The sequence below is a fragment of the Geotrypetes seraphini genome, chromosome 12, assembly GCF_902459505.1.
Source record: "Geotrypetes seraphini chromosome 12, aGeoSer1.1, whole genome shotgun sequence".
NCBI lineage: Eukaryota > Metazoa > Chordata > Amphibia > Gymnophiona > Dermophiidae > Geotrypetes > Geotrypetes seraphini.
The window spans coordinates 75,641,419-75,668,222 of record NC_047095.1 but is presented as its reverse complement, the minus strand read 5'-3'; the positions used below and the strand labels follow the sequence as shown (position 1 = coordinate 75,668,222).

General features: G+C 43.8%; 1 protein-coding gene across 1 annotated transcript in view; it reads left to right on the top strand.

The window, feature by feature from the left end:
- Window positions 1-26,804, top strand: part of PTPRF (protein tyrosine phosphatase receptor type F) — a 953,410-nt gene that overhangs the window by 259,872 nt on the left and 666,734 nt on the right. Inside the window, exon 8 of the mRNA XM_033915537.1 lies at window positions 11,052-11,162. Coding sequence (XP_033771428.1) covers window positions 11,052-11,162 — 111 coding nt within the window. The remainder of the gene's footprint in view (window positions 1-11,051; window positions 11,163-26,804) is intronic.

The window sequence follows — 26,804 nt, the reverse complement described above, 5'->3', positions numbered from 1 at the left end:
AGCCGTGTTGGCTCTCCTTCAGTTGTCCATTTTTTTCTATGTGCTCGCAGATTGTGTCCTTGACCAGTGCTTCATCATCTTTCCCGGTACCGAGGTCAGGCTTACCGGCCTGTAGTTTCCTGGGTCTCCCCTTGATCCCTTCTTAAAGATGGGTGTGACATTTGCTATTTTCCAGTCCTCTGGTATTTCCTCAGTCTTCATGGATAGATTACATATTTGACGAAGTGTTTCCGCTATTTCGTTTCTCAGTTCTTTTATTACCCTTGGGTGGATGCCGTCCGGACCTGGTGATTTGTCGCTCTTCAGTCTGTCTATCTGTTGGAGGACATCCTCTCAGCTCGCCTCTAGTTGGACCAGCTTTTCATCGTGGTCTCCGTTTATAATCTCCTCGGGTTCCGGGATATTGGATGTGTCCTCTCTCGTGAAGACTGACGAGAAGAATTTATTTAACCTGTCAGCTATCTCTTTTTCCTCCTTTACCACTCCTTTCCTGTCTCCGTCGTCCAGTGGCCCCACTTCCTCTCTGGCTGGTTGTTTCCCCTTCACATACCTGAAGAAGGGTTTGAAGTTTCTTGCTTCTCCTGCCAGTCTTTCCTCATATTCTCTCTTTGCTTTCCTAAGTTCTCGATGGCATTCCTTCTGGTGTCTTTTGTGCTCCTTCTGTTGGGTCCTTTTTCCATTTTCTGAAAGATGATTTCTTGTCACTTATCGCCTTTCTTACTGCATTTGTTATCCATGCTGGATTTCTAGCTTGATTCTTTTTGCACCTTTTTCTAAACCTTGGGACGTATAATAATAACAGCTTATATAACGCAATACCGTGAAGTATAGGTCTTGTGCCTCGTGCACCGTGCCCTTGAGCATGGCCCAGGCTTCCTCTATGGTCTTCACCTTCCCTGAGCTGTTGCTGAGCTTTTTTCCCACCATTTTCCTCATGGCCTTGTAATTTCCATTTTCTGTAGTTGAGTGCTGTCGTTGTGGTTCTTTTGACCTTTGGTGTTCCTACGTTTAGTTTGTACTGGATCATGTTATGATCGCTGTTCCCTAATGGTGCTAGTACTACCAACTCCTTTGCGGGTCCCTCTAGCCCGTTGAGGATTAGGTCCAGAGTGGCACCCCCTCGCGTTGGTTCCGTGACCAGCTGCTCCATGAAACAGTCCCTCATCGCTTTTAGGAATTTAGTTTCTCTCGTGCAATTTGAGTGTCCAATGTTCCAATCTATTCCTGGGAAGTTGAAATCCCCCATAACTACCACCCTTCCGCTTTTGCATACCTGCCTCAATTCATCCTCCAGGTCATGGTCATCTGCTTCTGGCTGTCCTGGTGGGCGATAGTACAGTCCCAATTTGGTGTCCGCTCCTTCCCCTCCTGTCAGCTTAACCCATAGTGATTCCAAGCTATCCGCCCTTACTGTTGTTTCCATCCTGGTTGAAGGAATGGAGTCCTTTATATACAGTGCTATTCCTCCACCCTTCTTGTGTGTCCTGTCCCTCCTGTAGAGTTTGTACCCTGGTAGGGCCACATCCCATTTGTTGTCCTCGGACCACCATGTCTCTGTGATTCCTATTATGTCTAGGTCTTTATTACTGACTATAACTTCTAGCTCCCCCATTTTAGTCCTTAGGCTCCTGGCATTTGTATATAGGCAATTTAAGTCCCGGTTTGTTACCTTCTCTTTTGAGTCTCCTCGTGGTTTGATGCTCTTGCCGTTCTCCTCATGGGCTGCCAGTCCCCGAGCCTTGCAATGTTCACCCTCCTCCTGTGGTGTGTCTGTGTCGTCCCCCTCCTGTAGTGTGTCTATCCCATCCTCTGTCTGTTTCTTGGTTTTTGGGTATCCCTCTGGTTCCAGCTGTTTCCTCCTTTTCTTGCCCTTTAGCTCTAGGTGTTTCTTGGGTCCCTGCAATGCATCCTTGGATTTATGTCCAATAAATGCCCACTCAGTCTTTAGTCCTCTATCACCATTTCCTGATTCAGTATCCTTGTTTGATACTGTGGTCCGACGTGTCGAGGTCAGGTCGACTATCGGCTTTCCCCTCGTTATCAGTTTAAAGTCATGTCTATGCAGGTCTGGATGTTGCGTGCCAGCATCCTCGTCCCAGCCGAGCTCAAGTGCAGTCCGTCTCTCCTGTAGAGCTTGTTTTTCCCCAGGAAGGTTGTCCAGTTCCGTACAAAGAGGAAACCCTCCTCATCACACCATCGCCTCAGCCATCCGTTTATTGCTTGCAGCTCGATCTGCCTCCTCGCATCTGCCCTCGGTACTGGCAGGATCTCTGAGAAGGCTATCTTCCTTGTCCTCAGTTTCAGTTTCCTCCCCAGGGTCTTAAACTGCTCGGTCAGTGTAGTCCTGTTGAAATTCCTTCTGCTGACGTCATTGGTCCCGACGTGGATTATCACTGCTGTCTCCTCCGTCTCAGCTCCCTCCAGGATTCTCTCGATTCTCTCGGAGATGTCCTTTGTCCTCGCTCCTGGGAGACATGTCACTAGGCGATCTGCTCTGCCTCCTGCTATGTGACTGTCCACCTTTCTCAGGATTGAGTCTACCACCACGATTGCAGATTTCCCTTTTCTCAGCTTCTTCCTGGGTCTCAGGTCCGTGTTGGTGGTTTGATCCTCCAATCCTTCCTTCTCCTGTTTGGTTCCTCCTCCCCTGGCTACTGGTGGGTCCTTCTCTCCATCTGTTGGTTCCCTTCTGAAAAGCTGGCAATCCTGTGTCTCTACCATCTTGCAGGCCTCCTCGATGAATCTCTCGAGCTCTCAGACCTGCTTGTTGATGTGGTTTTCTCTGGTGGTATCCTCAGTTGTCTCAATTTCCCACGGTTCCTCTATGGTGCGGAGTCCCTCCAGCTCCTGGACTCTGATCTGCAGTCTCCCAACCTCCTTCTTTAGGCTAACCAGTTCCTGACATCGACTGCATATGTAAGCCTGCCTCCTGGAAGGGAGATAGTCATACATGTGACACTCAATGCAGTACACTGGAAAGCTTCTCTGGGCTTCTGCTGCCTCCATTTTCTTTTCTCGTGCCTAAAGTTCCTTGGTGCGTTGGAGTGTGCCCGGTGTGTATCTAGGTGGAAAAGTAGAGAGAGAAAAAAGAATGAGAATAGAAGAAGGGAAAAAGATTTATATATATATATATATATATATATATATATAAGATTTTATTTTTTTTTTTGTTTGTTTTGTTTTGTTTTAAGAAGTTATTTAAGAAGATTGAACTGAATTTGCTGCTGAGCAGCCAGGATTCCTGGCTCCTTCTTGAGGCTCCTTCGCAAAGGCGCACTCACTAAGGCGAGCGCCTTTGTCGCTCCTTAGCACGGCTGCTGACTCTGCTGCAGAGAAAGTAAGTCAGAGGTAACGTGACCATTTATTTTTTTCATCAAAAGGAGACATCTATTAATTGACTGTGTATCCTTTTTTTCATTTATTTCTTTTTGCACTCAGGCCCAACAATTGTCCCTTTCTATTCCCTCTCTCCTTCCTTCCATGTCCTTAGTGCCCCCAGTGCCACCTTCCCGTGTCTTTAGTGCCCCCAGTGCCTCCGTCCTGTGTCCATAGTGCCCCAGTGCCTCCTTCCCGTGTCCATAGTGCCCCAGTGCCTCCTTCCCGTGTCTTTAGTGCCCCCAGTGCCTCCGTCCTGTGCCCCCAGTGCTTCCGTCCTGTGTCCATAGTGCCCCCAGTGCCTCCGTCCCGTGTCCATAGTGCCCCCAGTACCTCCTTCCCGTGTCCTTAGTGCCCCCAGTGCCTCCTTCCCGGGTCCTTAGTGCCCCCAGTGCCTCCTTCCTGTGTCCTTAGTGCCCCCAGTGCCTCCTTCCTGTGTCCTTAGTGCCCCCAGTGCCTCTTTCCCATGTCCTTAGTGCCAACAGTGCCTCTTTCCTGTGTCCATAGTGCCTCCAGTACCTCTGTCCTGTGTCCATAGTGCCCCCAGTGCCTCTGTCCTGTGTCCATAGTGCCTCCAGTGCCTCTTTATGTCCCCCACTGCCTTCCAGATTTTGTCCACCCCAAAGCCAGCCTGCCTGCCTACCTATCTCCCTCCCTCCCTGCCGCGAAGAAAAGTAAAGCCTCTCTCCTTCCTTTCCCCTGGTCTGCACTGCTGCAATCTTACCTCTCCGCTGCTGCTGCTAATCGCCGACAAGAAGTCTTGTATCCGACGTCAGTTCTTTAACTAAAGATACTAACTTTACAATCTATCATATAAAAAGGTTTTCAAAATTCTACGAAGAGGTCGCTTAATGGCAGAAAGTTGCAGTACAAAAAACTTTTTGGTCAACATCATCTGCATCGAGAATGACTCCGTACTCATCCTAAATTCTTACCTAAAGTTGTTTCAGAATTTTATCTCAATCAATGCATTGTACTTCCAGTTTTTTTTCCAAAGCCTCATTCTCATCCTGGAGAAACAGCTCTTCATACTCTGGACTGTAAGCGTGCTTTGGCTTTCTACTTGCAAAGAACTTAGCCACACAGATCATCACCTCAACTTTTTGTCTCCTTTGATCCAAACAAGTTGGGACATCCAAATTCCAAGCACACCATTTCCAACTGGTTACCTGCTTGCTTTTCTTTCTGCTATGCTCTCAGGCTGGACTGCATCTACAGAGTCGAATCACAGCCCATAAAGTCAGAGCCATGGTGGCATCAGTAGCTTTCCTTAGATCTACTCCTACTGAGGAAGTCTGCAAAGCTGCCACTTGGTTCTCGGTTCATACCTTCACCTCTCATTATTGTCTGGATTCCTTTTTCAGACAGGATGGCCATTTTGCCCAGGCAGTTTTATAAAATTTATTCTCCTAAATTGCCATCACGCCGACCATCCCATTATGGTTAGCTTGGAGGTCACCCACAAATGAGAACATAAGAACATAAGAAGTTGCCTCTGCTGAGTCAGACCAGAGGTCCATCGCGCCCAGCAGTCCGCACCCGCGGCGGCCCATCAGGCCCATGACCTGTACGGTGATCATCTGAACCCTTAAATCCCCTTGGTCTCTATCTAAACTCTCTCTATATCCCATCTCTACCTCTATCTGTATCCCTCAATACCCCTAATAAGAACATAAGAATACCCCTAATAAGAACATAAGAACATGAGAACATGCTGCCTGCTTGTCCTGGGATAAAGCACAGTTATTTACTGTAACAGGTGTTATCCAGGGACAGCAGGCAGATATTCTCACAACCCACCCACCTCCCCTGGTTGGCTTCTTAGCTAGCTATCTGAACTGAGGAGATTCGCCCTGTGTTGGGCGGGAGAACACATGTGGTGCGGCAGTCGCAAATTTTCTAAAGTTCTATAAGCAAATCTGCTTCGAGGCTGGCCACATCGAGGCTCCGTGTATGATGTCACTCACTTGTGAGAATATCTGCCTGCTGTCCCTGGAAAACACCAGTTATGGTAAGTAACTGTGCTTTTAAAAAGGTTTGGATAATTTTCTAAAAGAGAAGTTCATAGGCCATTTTCAATTTCAGGCTGGCAAATTGAACAATTGGTTAAGTGGAATAGTTTCTCAGACTCAGTCTTATTATACCTTTTGAAAATCTATAAAAATGTATGTTTTTGAAAAAGTTGTAAACTAAGCTTCAATTATATTTTGTATTCCCTAAAAATATATTATCACTGAATTGTTCAGCCTTTCTTGGACGTGAACCGCCTAGAACTAAATGGTATGGCGGTGTACAAAAATAAAGTTTATTATGATGATGAAGATTATTATTAAATGGCTTGGAGAAATCCTCTGCTTATTCCTAGGATAAACCACATAAAATCTGTTTTACTACTTGGAATCTAGCTTGGTACTTGGGTCCTGGGTTGGTCACTGTTGGAAACAGGATACTTGGCTTGATGGACCTTCTATCTGTCCAAGTATGGCAATTCTTATGTTCTAACAGGTTGAAAAGGTGATGTTGAAAGCTAAAAGGATATATGGGTACATAGTAAGTGGAATGGCCATTTGGAAAAAGGAGGTATTGATGCCCCTAGTGAGATTTCATTTTGAATATTGTGTACGATTCTGGAGGTTTCACCTGCCCCTGTATAAGACTCTGGTGAGACTTCATTTTGAATATTGTGTACAATTCTGGAGACTGTGACTTCAAAAATATATAATAACATAGCAAATGATGGCAGATAAAGAGCAGATAAAGACCAGGACAATCCATCCAGTCTATTCATTAAAAAATGCATGATTAAATTAACTTGTCTCTTTTTTGATATTTCTGGGCCGTAGACTGTAATGTCTGGTATTGTCCTAGGTTCCAAATGCTGAAGTTGTCATCCAAGCTCACTCCAGCCTATTCAACCATCCTGTTGGCAGGATATCTACTGTAAAGTCTGGCCAGTAACATCCTCATGTTCCATATTACTGGGGTTCACATTGATGCCCACCCCAGCCCATCCTACATCAAATCACCATATATGGAACAGAGACCATGCAGATCTGTCCAATATCGGCCTTAGTTATTTAATTTATATTGTTCGTTTTCTAATTAGGGAACCTCTATTTTTATCCCATGCTTTTTTGAATTCCATCACCGTTTTCTTCTCCACCACTTCCTCGGAAGGGCATTCCAGGCATCTACCACCTTCTCCGTGAAGAAGAATTTCCTAACATTGCTCCTAAGTCTTCCTCTCTGTAACCTCAAATTAGCATTTTTTCAAGTATTTAAATGTCTGTATCATATCTCCCCTGTCCCTCCTCTCCTCCAGAGTATACATATTTAGGTCTTCCAGTCTCTTCTCATACTTATTTTTGTTCAAACCTCTTACCATTTTCGTTGCCCTCCTCTGGACCTCTTCAAGTCTTTATATATCCTTTGCCAGATATGGACTCCAAAACTGAACATATTACTCCAAGTGCAGCCTCACCAATGACCTATGCAGGGGAATCAACACCTCCCTTCTGTTGGTTACTCCTTGTTCTATACAGCTTAGCATCCTTCTGTCTACAGCCACTGCCTCATCACACTGTTTAAATGCCTTTAGATCCTCAGACTTAAATCTCTTAATATGTATACTTTGAGGAAAGGTGGGATAGGGGAGATATCATTGGCTCACTGTAGCAGTGAAGGAAGTGATCAGAGACATGAAGGCTTCGTTTAAGGAATAGAAGAGGACAAAAATAGTGGAAAACTGGAAAAAGCACAAACAACATCAATGCAAGCGCCATAAAGCGGTAAGAGGGGCCAAAAGAGACTACAGAGAAAACTTAGCCAAGGAGGCCAAAAACTTTAAGCCATTCTTTCGATATATTAAGGGGAAACGACTCATGAAGGACGCGGTGGGGCCATTAGATGACCAGGGAATAAAGGAGGACAAAGCCATCGCCGACAACCTGAACACATTTTTGCGTCTTTATTTACCGAAGAGGATATATCCAATATACCTGAAGCCGACAGGCTATATACAGGAAATGAATACGGGAAGCTGACAGGGACGACGGTCAGTCTAGAAGAGGTATGCAGACAGATTGATAGGCTTAAAAATGATAAATCCCTGGGACTGGACGGCATCCACCCGAGGGTAATCAAGAAACTGAAAGGGGTTATAGCTGAACTGCTCCAACTAATAGCCAATCTGTCGATCAAATCAGGAAAGATTCCGAAAGACTGGAAAGTGGCGAATATTACGCCGATCTTCAAGAAAGGTTTGAGGGGAGATCCGGGAAACTACAGATCAGTGAGTCTGACTTCGGTACCGGGAAAGATGGTAGAGGCGCTGATAAAGGACTAATGCGGTATATAAATAAACATTTATGTTTTGTTATGTTTAAATCTTGAGACTGCCCATACTGTGCATGTGTTGGTGCCTTTCTGCCTGATGCTGGCTTGCCGAACCTTCATTTCTCAGTTTTCTGTACAGCTGAGAAGGTGTGAGAGTTTCTCTAAGCGCGTCAAACTTTTATATTTTTTTGAGCCTTCCCATTTCTTTTTTACCCTTCTTTTTATCATATTTTTCTATTTTATTTCTTTATCTACCATCAAGTTTAAAATTTTTTCCTTTTCTACTGAGTTTTTGTTTCGGGCCTTCAGACCCTTTGCAGCCTGTGTTCAGGCCAGGAGCGTCAAGCCTTTTTCAGCTTGCCATCTACTCGACCTCCCTGGACTATAGAGTTCTTTGATCTTGCATTAGCAATTTTTTCCTTCAATATCAAAGGCTCCTAGAAGGTTCAAGTGGTGCATTCAGTGCCAATGGACCATTTCAGGTAATACCTGCATAACTGGTGTGTCTAGGTCCTGAATAATGGGACATTTCCTGTTCGCTCTGCTCTAAATTGCAGAATCTAATACAAGATTTCTGAATCACTCTAATACCATTTAGTTCAAGGCGATTTACATATTAATTCTATGGGAAAATACAATTCCGTGGATAAAAAGATGCCCATACAATTCTTTAACTAAAGATACTAACTTTACAATCTATCATATAAAAATGTTTTCAACATTCTACGAAGAGATTGATTAATGGCAGAAAGTTGCAGTACAAAAAACTTTTTGGTCAACGTCATCTGCATCAAGAATGACTGGGGATGCTGACGCTGAACATTCAGCATCTCCAGCATCAACACCGGCACCGACGCCATCAACAACCCATTCCCTCTTATCTTTGTCAGTGTTGCCTGCCTTGGAGGAAGCTCATAAGCAAGCTAACAAGCATAAAAGCCTTCCCTCCTCCAAGCATGCTTTGGCATCATCGGCATTGATAAAATAAGACCATGCCCATTTACGTGAATGGGTGTTGTCTGGAATGATGGATTTTTGTGTTAATGTGATGTTTTAACTTCATTTGATAGTCATTCTGAGGGAGTCAGGGATTCTCCCTCACTAATGATGCAATTATATCAATGGGTAGCAGAGGGCGCTGATTCATTGAGCTGGCAGTTAGGTTATTCTCCAGGAGGTGGCACTAACTGGCCAGAATAGGTCCTGCCTGACTCGGAGGGGTGGAACTCAGGCAGGGAGCAGTATATCTGTCCTTGAGTGGAATCAGAGAGGGAAGTCCCTGGGATTGTAACTTCCAAGAGAGAGACCACGTTTCCCTAGTTATGGGCACAGGAGATGCCCTGGGAAGCAACGCATCCTCAAGTGATTGAGAGAGACTTCCAGGAAAGAAACAGCCTGGGAAGGAGTGGAGAGTGAGGAAGAGATGGTGAGCAAAATTGTACATATCGAATATATTGTTGCAGCCAGGGTTTAAAGCCTCGCACTCATGGACCAAAGGAGTGTTTGGAGATCCTGTAAACCTTATGAGATGTAAAGAATTATGTTATTGAATGAGATTGCTGAGTTGAACTGAGAGTAATTTTCCTCCCTAGGCATGAGGGAACAGATTTGGGGTCATGTAAATAAAGGCTTTTGTGGTAGTTTGAGTGTGTCCAATGTGTGTGTGTACACAAGCTTTACCTCCAAAACCCTGGGGGTGAAAGTCCAGTCTCACAGTCATAAAACTCAGCTTGTTTCCATTTAATCTTATATTGTATTCTAACCAGTAATGGTAAGATGATATATTTAGTTTTCAAAGTATCTCTTTGATGCAATAAGTTTTGGTAAAGCAATTTAATAAATGAAAAGCAAAGTGCTGCAATTTAATTGACTTTGGATGGTTTAGTGAAATAAGCGCATGTGAAGAGAGGAATATTTCAATATATTATTTAAAGTGGAATATGTCATCTTCAAAAGCACAAAATCTATACAGTTTGTAAAGGTCTATTAATTATATTGCACACATTATTAGGATAATCCTTTACTAAACATATGACATGTACCTTGTCACTTAGCTTACAAGTATAATTGTGACTAATCCAACTTCCGTAGTTTTGAATGTTGGTACAACAATTTATATTCTACATTGTGTACCTGTTGTTTCTAGTGAACAGGATTCTGTATATGTGAGCATTTCTTACCAATTGGGTGAAAAAGGGTCAAGTATTGTGGACAGAGTGAATAAAGCTGACATCGCTTTCGCTACAGCTGACACCATCGCACAATGTCACTGCAATATTTCAGCCTGTCTATAATACAGAGGTGTAGTAGTGAAAGAAAAGTGCTAAAAGACAATGGATTATAGCTTCCTGATAAGTGTGATGGGAAGAATTAAGTCAATTGGAATGCTAAAATGAGAACATAGAGGTCTTATGCAATAGCTTATTGGTCACAACTGTTGCCTCAGGGGTAAGAAAATAGTTAAATCTAAATAAATCGTAAGAATTAGAAGGAGGAGAGGGGTGAGGAATATGTCTGTGAGAGATGGATGGGAAAGGGGTAAGAGACAAGAATGAATGAGACAGTTGTTTTTCCAATAGACTACAGATGCCAAGGCAACATTGTGAATAAATAGCCAAATAGTTTGTACTCATTTGTTCATAATAGAAAAATGTATTTGCTTGCATCTGGTAGTTCACTCTAAAGAAACAGAGGCAAACGTGTGTGTGTTGGCTAGACGGCAATATGCTCGATTGAGTTGGTAGTACTAACCAACAGCTAATAATTCCATGTCATAGTAAAATATTTCAAAGCCATGTTCTCTCTTGCATTTCTAAGCAGAATTTTCTTTGCTCTTAGAAAAAGCATATTTAGCTGACAGCTTAAAGCCTATTTTCTTCTTTTTATTGAAATTGTGTGATAAGGTGAGTGTCTAAAATATCTTGAGATTTTTCTACAAGCAAAGATAAAGTTTTGTTTAGAAATGCAAAAAGTGGACCTGACCCATTTTTACTTTGAAGAGCTCAATTTGAGTAGGTGGAGAAAGCATGAATGCTAACTCATGCTTTTATTTAATAAGTGTGTGTGTGAGCGTCAGAACATTTACCTCACTGGAACCTTGATTGCTGCTTTGTAAAAGGAGCCCTTAATTACTGATTTGAAATTCATTTAGAATTTGTCAAATCACCTGTACATTTCCCAGCATAGTGGCGCCAAAAGGCATGTGTGAAGATAAGGGTGTCTCGTGCAGAACGCTGTCGCACATAGCAGTGTACTATTGTATGTACTGTACAGTGTAGATGAGATGATTTCTTCAGTTAAATAGATTTGTTCTGCCATGTTCTGTCTTTTTTTGTGCACAGGGGCTCTTCAGATAGAGAACAGTGATGAATCTGACCAAGGAAAATATGAGTGTGTTGCAGCCAACAGTGCAGGAACCCGCTACTCTTCTCCAGCAAACCTTTATGTTCGAGGTAAGGCAGTTACTCCACAAGGTTCCAGTGTCTCTAGTAGTCCTTGTAGTTTGTGCAATTAAATGGTGGTATTTTTTCTAGATTGATAATACTATAAAATGTTTTTTTGTGAGATCTCTAACCAGTTATTAGGTTTATAGTGCTGCAGTGTTTGGCTTCAGCTTGTTCTCATGAGTTTTAAACAGAGAAAGGTTACTCACGCATGGTGGGATTTTTACCAGCCACAGGACTTATGAAGCCACCGTAGTTCATAGGAAAGAAGGTATAGTAAGTACAGTACTTTTTCTTCTTTATATTTTAATTATTTAAAGATGATCACTTAACATTTTTGTAAAAATTTAATTTGTGCTGTTTAAGTTGAAAATTAAATTCCTTCCTCCTTTATCTTTTTTTAAGTCACTATGTTTTACATAATCTTTTCTCCCAAACTTCATATCAAAGGTTTATAACCATTGAGGCACACAGGTAACTCAGCATGTACATCTTCTGTCATTCTTTTTGTATGTTTTTTTTCCCTTTTTAGTCGCTAGGCTCATGAGGTAATTCTAAAAAAAAGCAATTTTCATGTTTAAAGCATGTTCTGCATGCAGAAAATGATCATATGCCTGAAAATAGAGTCATAAAACACAAGAATAGCTTTACTTGGTCAGATCAATGGTCCATCTAGCCCAGTAGCCCATCTTCATGGTGGCCAATCCAGGTCACTAGTACCTGACAAATCCCAAATAGTAGGAACATTCCCCGAAAATAAGACCTACCCACAAAATAAGCCCTAGCATCATTTTCAGGGTAGGTCTTAATATAAGCCCTAGTCCCAGGATTTGCCGGCAACTCTACAACCCGCCCCTCACCCCCACGCGCAGCTGAACCCCTGCTGACCCTCCATCCTTCCCTCCCCGCTGACCGCGAGCGACCCTACCTTCAACTGAAGCAACACCGGGCCGGCAGCACTCTAAACAGGCTGCTTGGCCTTGTCCGTTGGGGATTTCACTCTGCCGCATGGGGGTGTGTGGTGTATGTCTGTGCTCAAGGGTTCTCTTTTAGGAAATTATCCAAATCTTTTTTAAACTCCACTAAGCTAACTGATTTCACCACATTCTCCGGCAACAAATTCCAGAGTTTAATTACACATTGTATGAAGAAATAGTTTTTCTGGTTTGTTTTAAATCTACTACAGCAGAATCAGTTAACCGGTATTCAAGTAACCAGTATTCTCAACCAACCAGGAAAAAAATTGTTGGCAAAAACAAATTGTCTCCCACGCTCCTCAGACAACATTCAAAGTGGTGCTTCTGACCCAGCAACCCCTGCAGCTCCAGGTTAATCATTTATAGTTGTTTGATCAGTGCTTTTTATATTCTTGAAAACTGATCTTTTTTTTCTTTGAAACTTGTATTAATGGTTTATAGTTTTGTCAATTTTTTTTTGTAAATTTCTTTTAAACATTTGTATAGAGTGGTGTATGTGTGTATATATATATATATATATATATATATATATATATAAAATTAATAAATCCGCTACTACTACTACTATTACTATTTATCAATTCTATAGCATTGAAAGACTTATACTGTGCTGTACATTTAAGATGTAATAGACTGTCCCTGTTCAGAAGAACTTACAATCTAATCAAATCAAGCCCTCCGCAAGTCATATTTCAGTCAAACTTACAAAATCTGATATATGATCTAGAATCCAATCGTGTAACATACATTTTTTGAAATGAACAGCTCTGAAATTAACCAACCCAGCATTAAATTGAAACAATGACACAAAAGTCTGTACAGGAACTGGGGAAAGAACTCATGACCCAATGGTGCGATCCAAATGAAGATGGTCTCTTCTGCTTCAGAAAACTGGGTTTGGGGGAGCTTCCAGACATAATTTACAAACGTTTGATGTAATTCGCCCCAAATAGCAATACTATAGAAATAACTTTTTAACTCCAAAGTGCATCCAAGGTATGTGAAAAGGGGCAGGGTTTGCCTCTTTGGCATGACGCTTCAAATCAGATGCAGAGTGATGACAACAGATTGAGTTCCTAAGCCCAGACCTTTCTTCAGGTGGCTCACTTGGCTATCAGAGCCATTTTTTCCTTATAATCAAACCTATCTTTTACTGCTGCATTGGTTATTACCTCTAATACAAGGAGACCTGTCTACTATATCAACCTTAATTATGAAGGAGACCTTGTGATCCATTTGCAGTCTCTCCCAGCACTCCCCAGGTGACTCCCTGGCCCACATTGATCAACCTCAGCCCAGGTGTCAGTTCCTTCTTCTAGTCTATGGCTTCATTATACCTCCTTCTCTACCCCAAACCATTGCATTCCTCAAAACTACATTGTCCACTTTTCAAATTCAGCACTCTCCATCCCTTTTATCGCATACGTTCTTCACAGCTCTAATGCTTCAACAATTTCCTCCTCATTCAAATTTCCCTATCTTGTCTGACTGCATCTCATCTGCACTGCTGTCGTCATGCCTCTCCTACTCTACTCCTCTTTTTGATCACTGCTGGGGACTAGAGAATGACACGGTGGTTGTTATCTGCGGCTAGCCGCAGGTAACCCGCCAAAATGGTGACAGAAAAAAGGTCACCGCGAGTACAGAGACAAGGCCATTCACCACCCCGTAGAGCGGTTGAATGGTCTTGTCTTCACAGTTAAGAGTGAGCACACGCAGTGAATGAGTGTGCGGTCCGGCAGCCCCCTCTCTCCCTCCCTCCCTTTCCTTCGTGTCACATGTGGCTGCTGGAAAAGTCTCCTGTGACCCAACTTCCTGTTTCCGGTTGCATCGGAGGAGACTTTTCTAGCAGCCAACACAACGTGACTTCAAGGCTCTGGCTGCAATAAAAGGCATAGCCTTATAGAAATCGCCAGTTCGCCACGAAGCAAAAGTAAGGGGAAGAGAGGGAGGAAGATGCTTGGCTGGCTGGGGGAGGGAGCTGCTGGACCGCGAGAATGGTGCTGGGGGTGGGGGGTTGGAGAGGAGAAGACGCTGAAGCAGCCTGAAGGAAACTGGAGAAGAGAGAGTGGGGAGAAGACACTGGGAAATGAGGAAGAGAGAGTGGGGAGAAGACACTGAAGGGAAATGGGGAAGAGAGAAGGGGAGAAGATGCTGGAAGGGAAGAAGACAGAGATGCCAGACTATGGGGGAGCGGAGGGAAGAAGATGGGTGCCAGACCAATTGGGGGGGGGAGGGGTGAAGGGAGAGGCACAGTAACAGAGCAAATGGAAGGCGCAGAAAGAAGACAGGTAGTGGATGGAAGGAATTGAATGAGAAGATGAGGAAAGCAGAAACCAGACAACAAAGGTAGAAAAAAAAAATTATATTTATTTATTTTTTTTGCCTTAGGATAAAGTAGTATATTAGTTGTGTTGATAAAAATTTATAAACAAAGCCCTGCCAGCTGAACATCTCTTTCTCTAGTTCAGCAGCCAGAACTTTGATTTATAAGGAAGGAATAAGCTAAATATTGCAGTGCTGAGGCTTGTATGGATGCTAAGGGGATGGGGCGGTGAAGGGGACGGCGGGGTAGAAACGGGGTGGTGAATGGGATGGTGGGGACGGGTTGGTGAAGGGGGTTCTGGGGACAGGGCAGTGACATTCTCTACTGAGGACATCAAACCCAATCCTGTTTCTCCTAATCAGATTTCACCCTACTCATGCAGATCACACTGTAATGTTTCCAACCTTATTTCTGTTCCTCTCCTCTCCCTTTATTCTCTACCTTTTTCATGTGCCTGTAGAATGCTTGCTCTATCTTCAGCAAGCTTGCTTACATACTTGACCTCCTTATCTCTCATTCTTTTTTTTGTATTATTATTCTTTATTGAATTTCACATTTTTTATGATATACAACAATCATATTGAAATCAACGGTATCCATGGAAATACAAGTAATTATTGGAAATGGAAAAAGGAAATAAACATTTTTCTTTCAACTATTTGTTAGTCCACAATATTGGAGAAGGAGTTTCATAATTGGAGCATAATTTAAAAAAAAATAAAATAAAAAATTAATTCATAGGCAATATAATGGAAGATCTTAAATGGACGTAAATATTAACTGTGAGCGCTTATTCTTGTTTCTCACGTCTTTATCCATAATAAATCTAGATAACTGCGAAGAATCAAAGAAAATATATCTAATTCCTTTAAAGCTGATCAAACATTTACATGGAAATTGTAATACAAATGTTGCTCCCAATTTTAAACCCTGGGGTCTCAATAATAAAAACTGTTTCCTCTTTTTTGAGTTAATCTAGACACATCCGGGTACATTCTTATTTTATGATTCAGAAACATTACATCTTTATACTTAAAAAACATCTTCAAAAGCCATTCTCTATCTGAATCTAAAGCTAATTGAACAAATAGTGTGGCTGCGCTGATCTATTCTGTCTCTGATGTTTCTAATAAGTTTGGCACATCCAGTACATCCATTACAGGTTCTTGTTGATCTTCTAAGGTTTTCTTCTTTCCCATGGAGATATAATATTTATCCCAGGACAAGCAGGCAGCCTATTCTCACATATGGGTGACGTCATCGATGGAGCCCAGATGCAGATGCCTCACAAGCAGACTTGCTTGAAGAAACCAGAAGTTTCGAGTCGACCGCACCGCGCATGCGTGAGTGCCTTCCCGCCCAGCGTAGGGCGCATCTCCTCAGTTCTCAGTTTTCCGCGGAGCCGAGAAGTCCGTCTTTGACTCTCTGCGTTTAACTTCGTTACTTTGTGCCTTCTCTGAACTGCGGTTTGTATGTTTTTCTGCACAAATCGCTGTTCGTACTTTATTTCTTTTATTTCTAGTTTAAAAAAAAAATAAAAATTTCATTCTTCCGTCCGTCTCCCGGGGCATGTCACTTGGCCGCAGCCCAAAGACTTCGATCTTGCGGCGGCTATTTTTTTTCCTATGTCCCGGCCTGCCAGGGGCTTCAAGAAGTGTAGCCAGTACCAGCGTGCAATTTCCCTTACGGACCCACACCATTGGTGCCTCAAGTGCCTTTGGCCGACATCAATCAAAGTCGTGCGAGCCCTTCAACCTCGAGCCATTAATCGTCGTCATCTTTTGGTGGAGAAGCTGTTCGGCATGGATTCTTCCTCCGATCCCTTGACATCGAAGGCGCCCTCGGCCTCACCTTCGACTGAGACTCCTCCTGCTTCCACTGCTTCCACCTCGAGCCTCATTAGACCTTCGTCGTTTGCAGCGGCTGTTCGACGACTATCTTCCCCTGTTTCCTCAGGTCAGATAGCTCAGCAGAAAGTTCCAGCGGTGGTGCTTAAAGTGCCTAAGACTTCCAAGTCAAAGCACATTTACACTGACTCAGTGGAACCTCCAGCCAAGGCAGGTGGTCCGGTTTCAGACGCGGATCCATCCTTGCCGGCTTCTTTCCAGACCATGTTGGAGAAGCAATTCATTCAGTTCCTTACTAATATGGGACCGAAGCTTCTTCCTCTCATCCAGCCTGGGCATTCAGCAGACTCCTGCGAGGTCGAGCCGCTTCCTTTGCCTCAGTCTGAGTTTACACACTCTTTGCAGGGAGCAGAGTCTCTGCGAGTGTCTGGTCTGGCATCCAAGCACGTGAATCAAGGAGCAGAATCTTTGCAAGTGCCTCAGCTGGAATCCTCACACTCTATACAAGGAGCTGAGTCTTTGGGAGTGCATCGAGGTTCCTCCACCAAGCCTCTGGAGCTTCGATCTACAGTCTCCAGTCCTATCCATTCTTTGGTAGCATCGGTTGCTTCTGTTTCTGAGGCAAGGTCTCCTCGATCTTTGAGATCTGCTTCCAGGCACAGTTCTCATCGATTATCGAGGCCTTCATCAAGACATACTTCCAGGCATAGTTCTTCTTCTAAAGAACGACCCTCTTCAACTAAGCCTCGCTCTACTCCTACTTTGACTAGACCTCCGACTCCTCATTCGAGGTCTCCACTTCCGAACCTCGAGGATGCAGCGGTTTCGATTGCTTCGTCCAAGTCTCCATATTTTTTTGATGCCTTTTTTCCTGCTGAAGCTTCATCTTCTACCCAGGCTGCCTCGACGTCCTCGAGCCTACTCGAGGCAAAGCATTGGGGGATCAGCTATCTTTCTCATCTTTTCTTTGTCAGATGGCTGTGGACTTGGATCTTCAATTTGATGCTGGTTCCAAATATTCTAAGGAGTACCTTGAAGTCATGCATCTTCCTCAACCTCCGGCAGAGTCACTTAAGCTTCCTCTTCACAAGCTTTTGTCTCAGACTTTTGGTCGATGCCTGGAGACACCTTATCATACCAGCTGTTCCAGGAAAATTAGACTCTAAGTATAAAACTGTACATCACAAAGGGTTTGACAACTCATAGTTATCTCATCAGTCCCTGCTAGTTGAGTCCTCCTTGAAGAGGTCCCATCCTTCCAAGGTTTATGCCACCGTTCCTCCTGGAAGGGAAGGGAAAACTATGGACAAATTCGGACGTCTCATCTATCAAAATGCCATGATGTCCTTGAAAGTCCTCAATTATAATCTTCATTTTATTACTTATTTTGAGTTCCTCATTTCTCTATTACCAAAGTTCTTGACTTATTTAGATACTCAAAAGCACTTTGAATTTCAAGAAGTCCTTGCTTCTTTATCACAACTCCGCTTACATCTCCTCCAGTCATCTTATGATTCCTTTGAGTTGTCTGCCCGGGCAGCTGCTTGCTCTATAGCTATGCATTGCCTTGCCTGGCTTCGTACCATTGACATGGACCCTAATCTTCAGGATTGCTTAGCTAATATTCCTTGTGAGGGCAATGACCTCTTTGATGAATCTATCGAGGCAGCCACCAAGAAATTGTCTGAACATGAAAAATCCTTTGCTTCTATTGTCAGACCTAAGCCAAAGTCAGCTCCTGCCAAACCTACATGCCCTGCTCCTATCTATCCATGGTGTTTTGCTCCGAGGATGGCTTCTTACACTTGCCTTCCTCTTAAAAAACAGCAGCCTCAGAACCAACAAAAACCTCAACCTTCTGCTGCGCCTAAGGCTACTCGGCCTTTTTGACTGTTTAAAACAGAGCATAACCTCTACCGTTCTGACTCTGTCTTCTTTTCCCCCTATAGGAGGTCATCTCCATCATTTTTACCACCGATGGAAGACTATTACATCTGATCTCTGGGTGCTCACCATCATCAGGGAAGGATACTCTCTTCATTTCACTCAGGTTCCACCAGAGCTTCCTCCAAGAGTATCATAGAAACATAGAAACATAGAAAAATGATGGCAGAAAAGGGCCAAAGCCCATCAAGTCTGCCCACTCTATTGACCCTTCTCTTTGATTTTGCTCACCACCCCCTGCCCTTACCTCATTAGAGATCCCACATGAATATCCCATTTATTTTTGAAATCTGATACGCTGTTGGTCTCAATCACCTGACGTGGGAGTTCATTCCAATGATCAACCACCCTCTCAGTGAAGAAATACTTTCTGGAGTCTCCATGAAATTTCCCTCCCCTGATTTTCAGCGGATGCCCTCTGGTGGAAGAAGGTCCTATAAGACGGAAGATATCCTCTTCCACCTCGATACGACCCGTGATATATTTAAATGTCTCGATCATGTCCCCTCTCTCTCTTCGTTCTTCAAGTGAGTACAGCTGCAATTTATTCAGCCTTACTTCATACGGAAGATCTTTGAGCCCCGAGACCATCCTGGTGGCCATCCGCTGAACAGACTCCATTCTCAGCACATCTTTCCGGTAATGTGGTCTCCAGAATTGAACACAATATTCCAAATGAGGTCTCACCATGGATCTGTACAGTGGCATTATGACCTCTGGCATCCTGCTGATAAAACCTCTATGGATACAACCCATCATTTGCCTTGCCTTAGAGGAAGCCTTTTCCACCTGATTGGCAGTTTTCATGTCATCACTAATGATTACTCCTAAATCCCGTTCTTCCATGGTCCTAACTAAGGTCTCACCATTTAACGTGTAAGTCCTGCACAGATTTCTTTTACCCAGGTGCATCACTTTGCATTTTTTAGCATTGAAGTTAAGCTGCCAAGTCGATGACCATTCTAATAGTAGTAGGTCCTGTGTCATATTGTCAGGCATAGTGCTTTTACCTACTATGTTGCACAGTTTGGCGTCGTCGGCGAACAATGATATTTTTCCTCTGATCCCTTGGGTCATATCACTTATGAATATGTTGAATAGGATTGGACCCAAGACCGAGCCCTGTGGTACTCCACTGGTCACATTCGATGTTTTGGATGGGGTACCATTTACCATCACCCTCTGAATTCTACCGCTCAGCCAATCTTTAACCCATGCAGCTAGTGTTTCTCCTAATCCCAGCGATTTCAACTTGTTCAATAACCTACGGTGTGGGACGCTGTCAAAAGCTTTGCTGAAGTCCAAATACACTACGTCCAGGGACTCCCCGGCATCCAGTTGTCTTGTTACCCACTCGAAGAAGCTAATCAGATTTGATTGGCAGGACCTGCCTTTGGTAAATCCATGTTGATGGGGATCACGTAGATCTTCTTCATTCAGGATTGTATCAAGTTTCTGTTTGATCAGTGTTTCCATGAGTTTGCATACTATGGATGTGAGACTTACCGGTCTGTAATTCGCCATCTCTGTTCTGCAGCCCTTTTTGTGGAGTGGAATAACGTTAGCTGTTTTCCAGTCCAAGGGGACTCTTCCCGTGCTTAGGGAGAGATTGAAGAGCACAGATAATGGTTCCGCCAGGACTTCCCTCAGCTCTCTGAGCACCCTGGGGTGTAGGTTGTCTGGTCCCATGGCTTTGTTTACTTTGAGTCTTGAAAGTTCGCAGTAGACGCTACTGGGCGTAAACTTGGAGTCTTGAAACGGGTCATTCTGGCTTTCCCTTGTCCATAAAAGTGGACCGGATCCCGGCTCCTCACAGGTGAAAGCCGAGCAGAAGTATTCATTTAGTAGTTCGGCCTTAGTGGAATCCGATTCTGCATAATTCCCGTCCGATTTCCTGAGTCGTTCTATCCCATCTTTGTTTCTTTTCCTGTCACTAATATACCTAAAGACGGATTTATCCCCTTTCTTAATGTTCCGTGCTAGATTCTCCTCTATTCGGAGTTTGGCCTCTCTGACTGCCTTCTTGACAGCTTTAGACCTGTCCTGATAGTCTTCTTTTACCTCCTGCTTTCCTAAATGTTTGTAGGCAATAAATGCTTTTTTCTTCTCCTTAATGAGGTCTGAAATTTCAGTACTGAACCACTGGGGTCTTTTGTTTCTCCGACTTTTGCTGACCGTTTTTGCGTAGCGATTTGTTGCTTCATGCAGGGTGGATTTCAGAGTCGACCACATATTCTCCACATTGTCAGTTTGTGCTTGGTTTTGCAGCTCCCGATGGACAAAATCTCCCATGCGTTCGAAGTCTGTGCCTCTAAAGTTGAGGACTCTCGTCACTGTATTTGATCTAGAGAAACCCCACTTGAGGTTAAGCCATATCATGTTATGGTCGCTAGAGGCCAGCGTATCGCCTACCGATACTTCTGTGACGCTGTCTCCATTGGTGAGTACCAGGTCCAGTATTGCCTGGTTTCTAGTGGGCTCCAGTACCATTTGTTTGAGTCGTGTACCCTTTATGGAGGTTAATATTCTTCTGCTGCCACAGGTAGTCGCAGAGAGTGTGTTCCAATCTGCATCGGGCATGTTGAAGTCCCCAAGCAGAACTGTGTCTCCACGCAAAGTGATGTTCTCTATATCCTTGATCAGTTCTATATCCTTGTCTTCCTGTTGTCTTGGAGGTCTATATACCACACCAAGGTATAGGCATTTTTCGTTCCCTCTGGCTAGGTTCACCCAGAGGGATTCCCCGGAGTATTTAACATCTGTGATTCTAGTAGTCTTGATGTTTTCTTTAATGTATAGTGCTACCCCTCCTCCTAACTTGCCCTCTCTGTCTCGACGAAGCAAGTTGTAACCTGGTATAACCATATCCCACCCGTGCGAGTCCGTGAACCAGGTCTCAGATATTGCCACCACATCTAGGTCTGCGTTCCTTATTTCAGTCTCCAATTCTAGTATTTTGTTGCCCAAACTGTGTGCATTAACATACATAGCCCTCCATACCTTATTGTTGTTAAGTCCCTGTGAAGAGATTCCCTTCTTATTTAGTGTGACTCCCATTTTATCGTGTATAGTATGGGTACTTACTTTGGACTCAGAAGTGTGGTTGTGGCTCGCCACCTCAGGATAGTTTCTTACTGCTCTGGAATGTGAGTGGATACCCTCCCCCAACTTACCTAGTTTAAAGCCCTACGAAGTAGTCGGGCTAGTCGATGTCCGAATACATTTTTACCTCTCCTGGTCAGGTGGAGTCCATCTGGTCCCTGTAGTCCCTGTAGCGCCTCTCCATGGTCTAGGAATCCAAAGTTCATTTCAATGCACCATTCGCGAAGCCACTCGTTTGTCCATTTGATACGCTCTTCTCTGGCTTTACCTTTGTCTCTTACTGGGAGGATCGATGAGAAGACCACCTTCCAGTCCTTCCCAGACCGCCCTTATTCATCAGGAAGCCCAAGCTCTGCTTCGTCTCCATGCCATCGAACCAGTTCCTTTGGAACAGCAGAACAGGGGTTTTTACTCCCGTTACTTCCTTGTTCCGAAGAAGACGGGCGATCTGCGGCCCATTCTGGATCTCGGGGCTCCCAACAAATTTCTGGTCAAAGAAAAGTTTTGAATGTTGTCCCTGACATCCCTTTATCCCCTTCTCGAGCAGAATGACTGGTTATGCTCTCTGGATCTCAAGGAGGCCTACACTCATATCCTCATTCATCCGGCCTCCTGTCAATATCTCAGATTCGGGTGGGGAATCCCCATTATCAATACAGAGTACTACCCTTCGGCCTGGCCTCATCTCCCGGAGTGTTCACCAAGTGTCTGGTAGTGGTAGCAGCAGCTCTAAGGAACCATGTTCTTCAGGTATTTCCCTACCTCGACGACTGGCTCATCAAAGATTCAACATCTCAAGGGGTTATTGTAGCGACCCAACGGACTACCTGGTTCCTACAAAGTTTGGGATTCGAAATCAACTTTCCAAGATCCCAACTTCAGCCCTCACAGAAAATACAATTCATTGAAGCTGTTCTGGACACTGTCCAACTCAGAGCATTCCTCCCACAACAACGACTGGAAGTTCTTCTTCAACTCTGTCATACAGTGTCTTCCCGCTCTTCCATCTCAGCGAGACACATGATGGTACTTCTAGGTCACATGGCCCCCACAGTACATGTGACTCCTTTTGCCAGACTTCTCCTCAGAATTCCTCAGTAGACCCTGGCATCTCAATGGACGCAGGTTTGCAATCCACTTTCTTAACACATAACAGTCACTCTTTCATTGAAGCAGTCTCTCAGTTGGTGGATGCTCTCTTCCAATCTTTCCAGGGGCTTGCTTTTTCAAACGCCCCTCCCATCAGAAGGTCCTCACGACAGATTCTTCGACCTACGCTTGGGGCGCTCATCTCGATGGTCTCCGTACTCAAGGCCTCTGGATCAGTATGGATTGTCAGTATCATATCAATCTGTTGGAACTCAGAGCAATTCTCAATGCTTTTCAACATCTTCTTGATGACCAAGTAGTCCTCATTCAGAAGGACAACCAAGTCACCATGTATTATGTCAACAAACAGGGAGGGACGGGATCTGCCTCCCTTTGTCAAGAAGCTCTGAGGGTTTGGGACTGGGCAATCCGCAACAACACCTTCCTCAAAGCTGTCTACATTCAAGAGGCAAAGAATTGCTTAGCGGACAACTTGAGTCGTCTTCTGCAACCTCATGAATGGACACTCCATTCCTCACCTCTTCATTACATTTTTTCACATTGGGGAGCGCCTCAGGTAGACCTCTTTGCAGCTCCCCACAACTACAAACTGCCTCAGTTCTGCTCCAGGATATACTCTCCTCATCGCCTCGAGGCAGATGCTTTTCTTCTGGAATGGACGAATCTCTTCCTTTATGCATTCCCTCCATTTCCTCTCATTCTCAAGACTCTGGTCAAGTTGAAGAACGATCATGCCACCATGATTCTAATTGCTCCTTGGTAATCCCTTCTACTTCAACTCAGCAGCAGGGAGCCATAACTTCTACCAGTTTTTCCTTCTCTGTTTACACAGAGTCAAGGATCTCTACTTCATCCCAACCTGCAGTCTCTACACCTGACAGCTTGGTACCTCTCAACATAACCTCTCTTCAGTTTTCTCAATCTGTAAAAGACGTTTTAGAAGCTTCTAGGAAGCCTACCACTAGGCAATGCTATCACCAAAAATGGACTAGATTTTCTACGTGGTTTTTTTCGCATCATAAAGAGCCGCAGCATTCCTCCTTATCTTCTGTTTTGGATTAACTTTTGCACTTATACAATTCTAGCCTCAAGTCTACATCGATCAGAGTCCATCTCAGTGGAATTGCGGCTTTCCATCAGCCTATTGAAGGGAAACCCCTCTCTGCTCATCTGGTGGTTTCCAGATTCATGATAGGACTTTTTAATGTCAAACCTCCTCTCAAACCGCCTCCTGTGGTTTAGGACCTCAATGTTGTCCTTGCTCAACTGATGAAGCCTTCATTTGAACTAAACTAAACTAAACCTTGGGTTTATATACCGCACCATCTCCACGAATGCGGAGCTCGGCACGGTTTACAGGAAGAAAGATGAGAGAGGAACTACAATGGAGAGATTAAAGAGTTAGGTGTAAAGGGGGAAGGTGAGAGGCCTAAGAGGGGGGAAGTGTTACAGTTTTGAGAATAGCCAGGTTTTTAGGTGTTTGCGGAAGAGTTGGAGGGAGCTTGAGGTTCGGAGAGGGGAGGTGAGGTTATTCCAGATCTCAGTGATTCTAAAGGGGAGGGATGACCCAAGTTTGCCTACATGGGAACTACCTTTTGATAATGCTCATCTGAAGTATCTTACTTGGAAAGTGGTGTTTCTCATAGCCCTCACTTCTTGATGGGTCAGTGAACTGCAAGCTTTAGTTGCTGATCCACCTTTCACGGTGTTCCTTCATGACAAGGTGGTTCTTCGTACTCATCATAAATTCCTTCCTAAAGTGGTATCAGAATTTCATCTTAACCAATCCATTGTTCTTCCAGTGTTTTTTCGAAAGCCTCATTCTCATCCTGGAGAAGTAGCTCTTCATACTCTGGACTGTAAGCGTGCTTTGGCCTTCTATTTGGAATGCACCAAACCACACAGAACTGCTCCTCAACTTTTTGTCTCCTTCGATCCAAATAAGTTGGGACATCCTATTTCTAAGTGTACCATCTCTAACTGGATGGCTGCTTGTATCTCATTCTGCTATGCCCAGGCTAGATTAAACCTACACAGTAGAGTTACAGCCCATAAAGTTAGAGCAATGGCAGCTTCAGTAGCTTACCTCAGATCTACTCCTATTGAGGAAATTTGCAAGGCTGCTACTTGGTCCTCGGTTCATACCTTCACTTCTCACTGTTATCTAGATACTTTCTCCAGACTGGATGGACAGTTTGGCCAAACAGTATTACAAAATTTATTCTCCTAAATTGCCAACACTCCCACCATCCCATTCTGGTTAGCTTGGAGGTCACCCATATGTGAGAATAGGCTGCCTGCTTGTCCTGGGATAAAGCACAGTTACTTACCGTAACAGGTGTTATCCCGGGACAGCAGGCAGCTATTCTTACAACCCACCCACCAACACTGGTTGGCTTCTGTGCTAGCTATCTGAACTGAGGAGACGTGCCCTACGCTGGGCAGGAAGGTACTCGCACATGCGCGGTGCGGTCTACTCGAAACTTCTGGTTGCTTCAAGCAAGTCTGCTTGTGAGGCGTCTGCATCCGGGCTCTGTCGATGACGTCACCCATATGTGAGAATAGCTGCCTGCTGTCCCTGGATAACACCTGTTACGGTAAGTAACTGTGCTATTTTTGAAATAGGTGGAAATGAGTTTTGCGGAACTTTTAAAATCTCCAAAAGGTAGCGTTTAAACATTTCCAATGCAGGAACCACAGGTGATTTGGGAAAACTAATTACTCAAGTTTTGTCGTCTTGTTATATTTTCCAGCATTTCTAACTTGAAACTAATATTCCCATTTTTTCTTTTATGAGGAGCTGATTTTGTGCTCCCATAATTTCCAGCTTTTTCTCCTGATCTAAAGATTATTTCTCTAATTTGCCCACTCTCGGTGGTAATATCAGCGTCTCCGAGAGTATCCCAGAACAATGAGATGTTAATGTTTGTAATTGAGTTCCCAGGGAAGTTTGTAAATTTGAAATTGCTTCACAAATAGAATTTAAGTCTACAACTGGGGGCTTTTGTAAAGGAATAAATTAGATTCCATTTCCTTGAGTTTCACAGTACCTGCAGGCAAATTAAACGGGGGCAAGTCTTGCATCTCCACTACAGATTCCAAGTTCCCTTGCTGCAGCTGTTGTAGTCCTGAAGTGGTTGTTATCCTCTGTAGCGCTAGTTCTTCTTCCTCCTCTTCAGAGCTCACTGAAGGTGCCGCTAAACTCTCCTCGGCCACAGTGTACTGCAACACTGGTCTAGGGAGTGGTTGTGCCGGTGTTCTACACTCCTCCGGAGAGATGCTGGCTACCTCAAAGGATGTTAGAGGGCTCTCCGATGTTTCTCACCTTCCCGCCTAGGCTTTATCATCCGGCTGTGGTCTAGGCCTGCACTGCATCAATTGGGCCAGGTAATTGTGGTTGTGACCCAGGTTCTGAGGGGAAAACACGGGTTTTTGATTTCCGTTTAACCATCAGAAAATTCAGGAGCATTCAGTCGAGCTCCTTCAGATCGCCATTTTAGATTAGCTCCTCCTCTTTCTTATCTTTATCTCTCATTCTTTCCTCCTGTTTGCACTAATCGAGACCTGACTTTGCCCAGTAGATTGTTTTAGTCACTGCTCTATGTCATGGAGGTTACCTTTTCTCCCATACGCTTCACCCAGTTGGTCTGTTACTCTCACCTTCCTGTAGATTTCAACCATTTGTCCAACCTTAGTCTCACTATTTCTCATCCTTTGAAGTCCACTCCATCAATCATTCAATTCGCTTCTCTCTCTCTCTCTCTCCAAATTGTGGTCATTTATCAACTCCTTGACAAATCCCTACCATCCTGGCTCTCCGTCTTCCTTGAAATTTTGTCTCCTACTCTCATTCTTTGGTGATTTTAACATTAATTCTAATGTTACACCACTCCTAATAAAGGCACACTGGCTCCCTATAACCCACAGAATAACATATAAAACCTTACTCCTTACGTTCAAAACTCGTTACTCTAAACTCCTTGAATTCCTGAACAGTGTTCTCATCCCTTATATTCTCTTGAGAACTCTCAGATCACATCCCAACACCTTTTAACCGTTCCTTCAATTCGACTTCTTAGCATAACAAGAACAACAATTTTTTCTGTTACAGCTCCTACATTTTGGAACGCAATGCCTCTGGAACTATGGGAAGAGTCAGTCTTAGAACGTTTCAAAGGCAAATTAAAAACATTTCTTTTTAAAGATGCTTACAACCTATAATCTTCTGCTTCAATGGGCGATTTATCAAATTTTAAATAAAACATGACCCCTCTGACTCCTATGCCTCAAAGTTTCTTGCTTTACTATCCTTATTCAATACTTAGCTGTGTTCCGTTACCCCTAT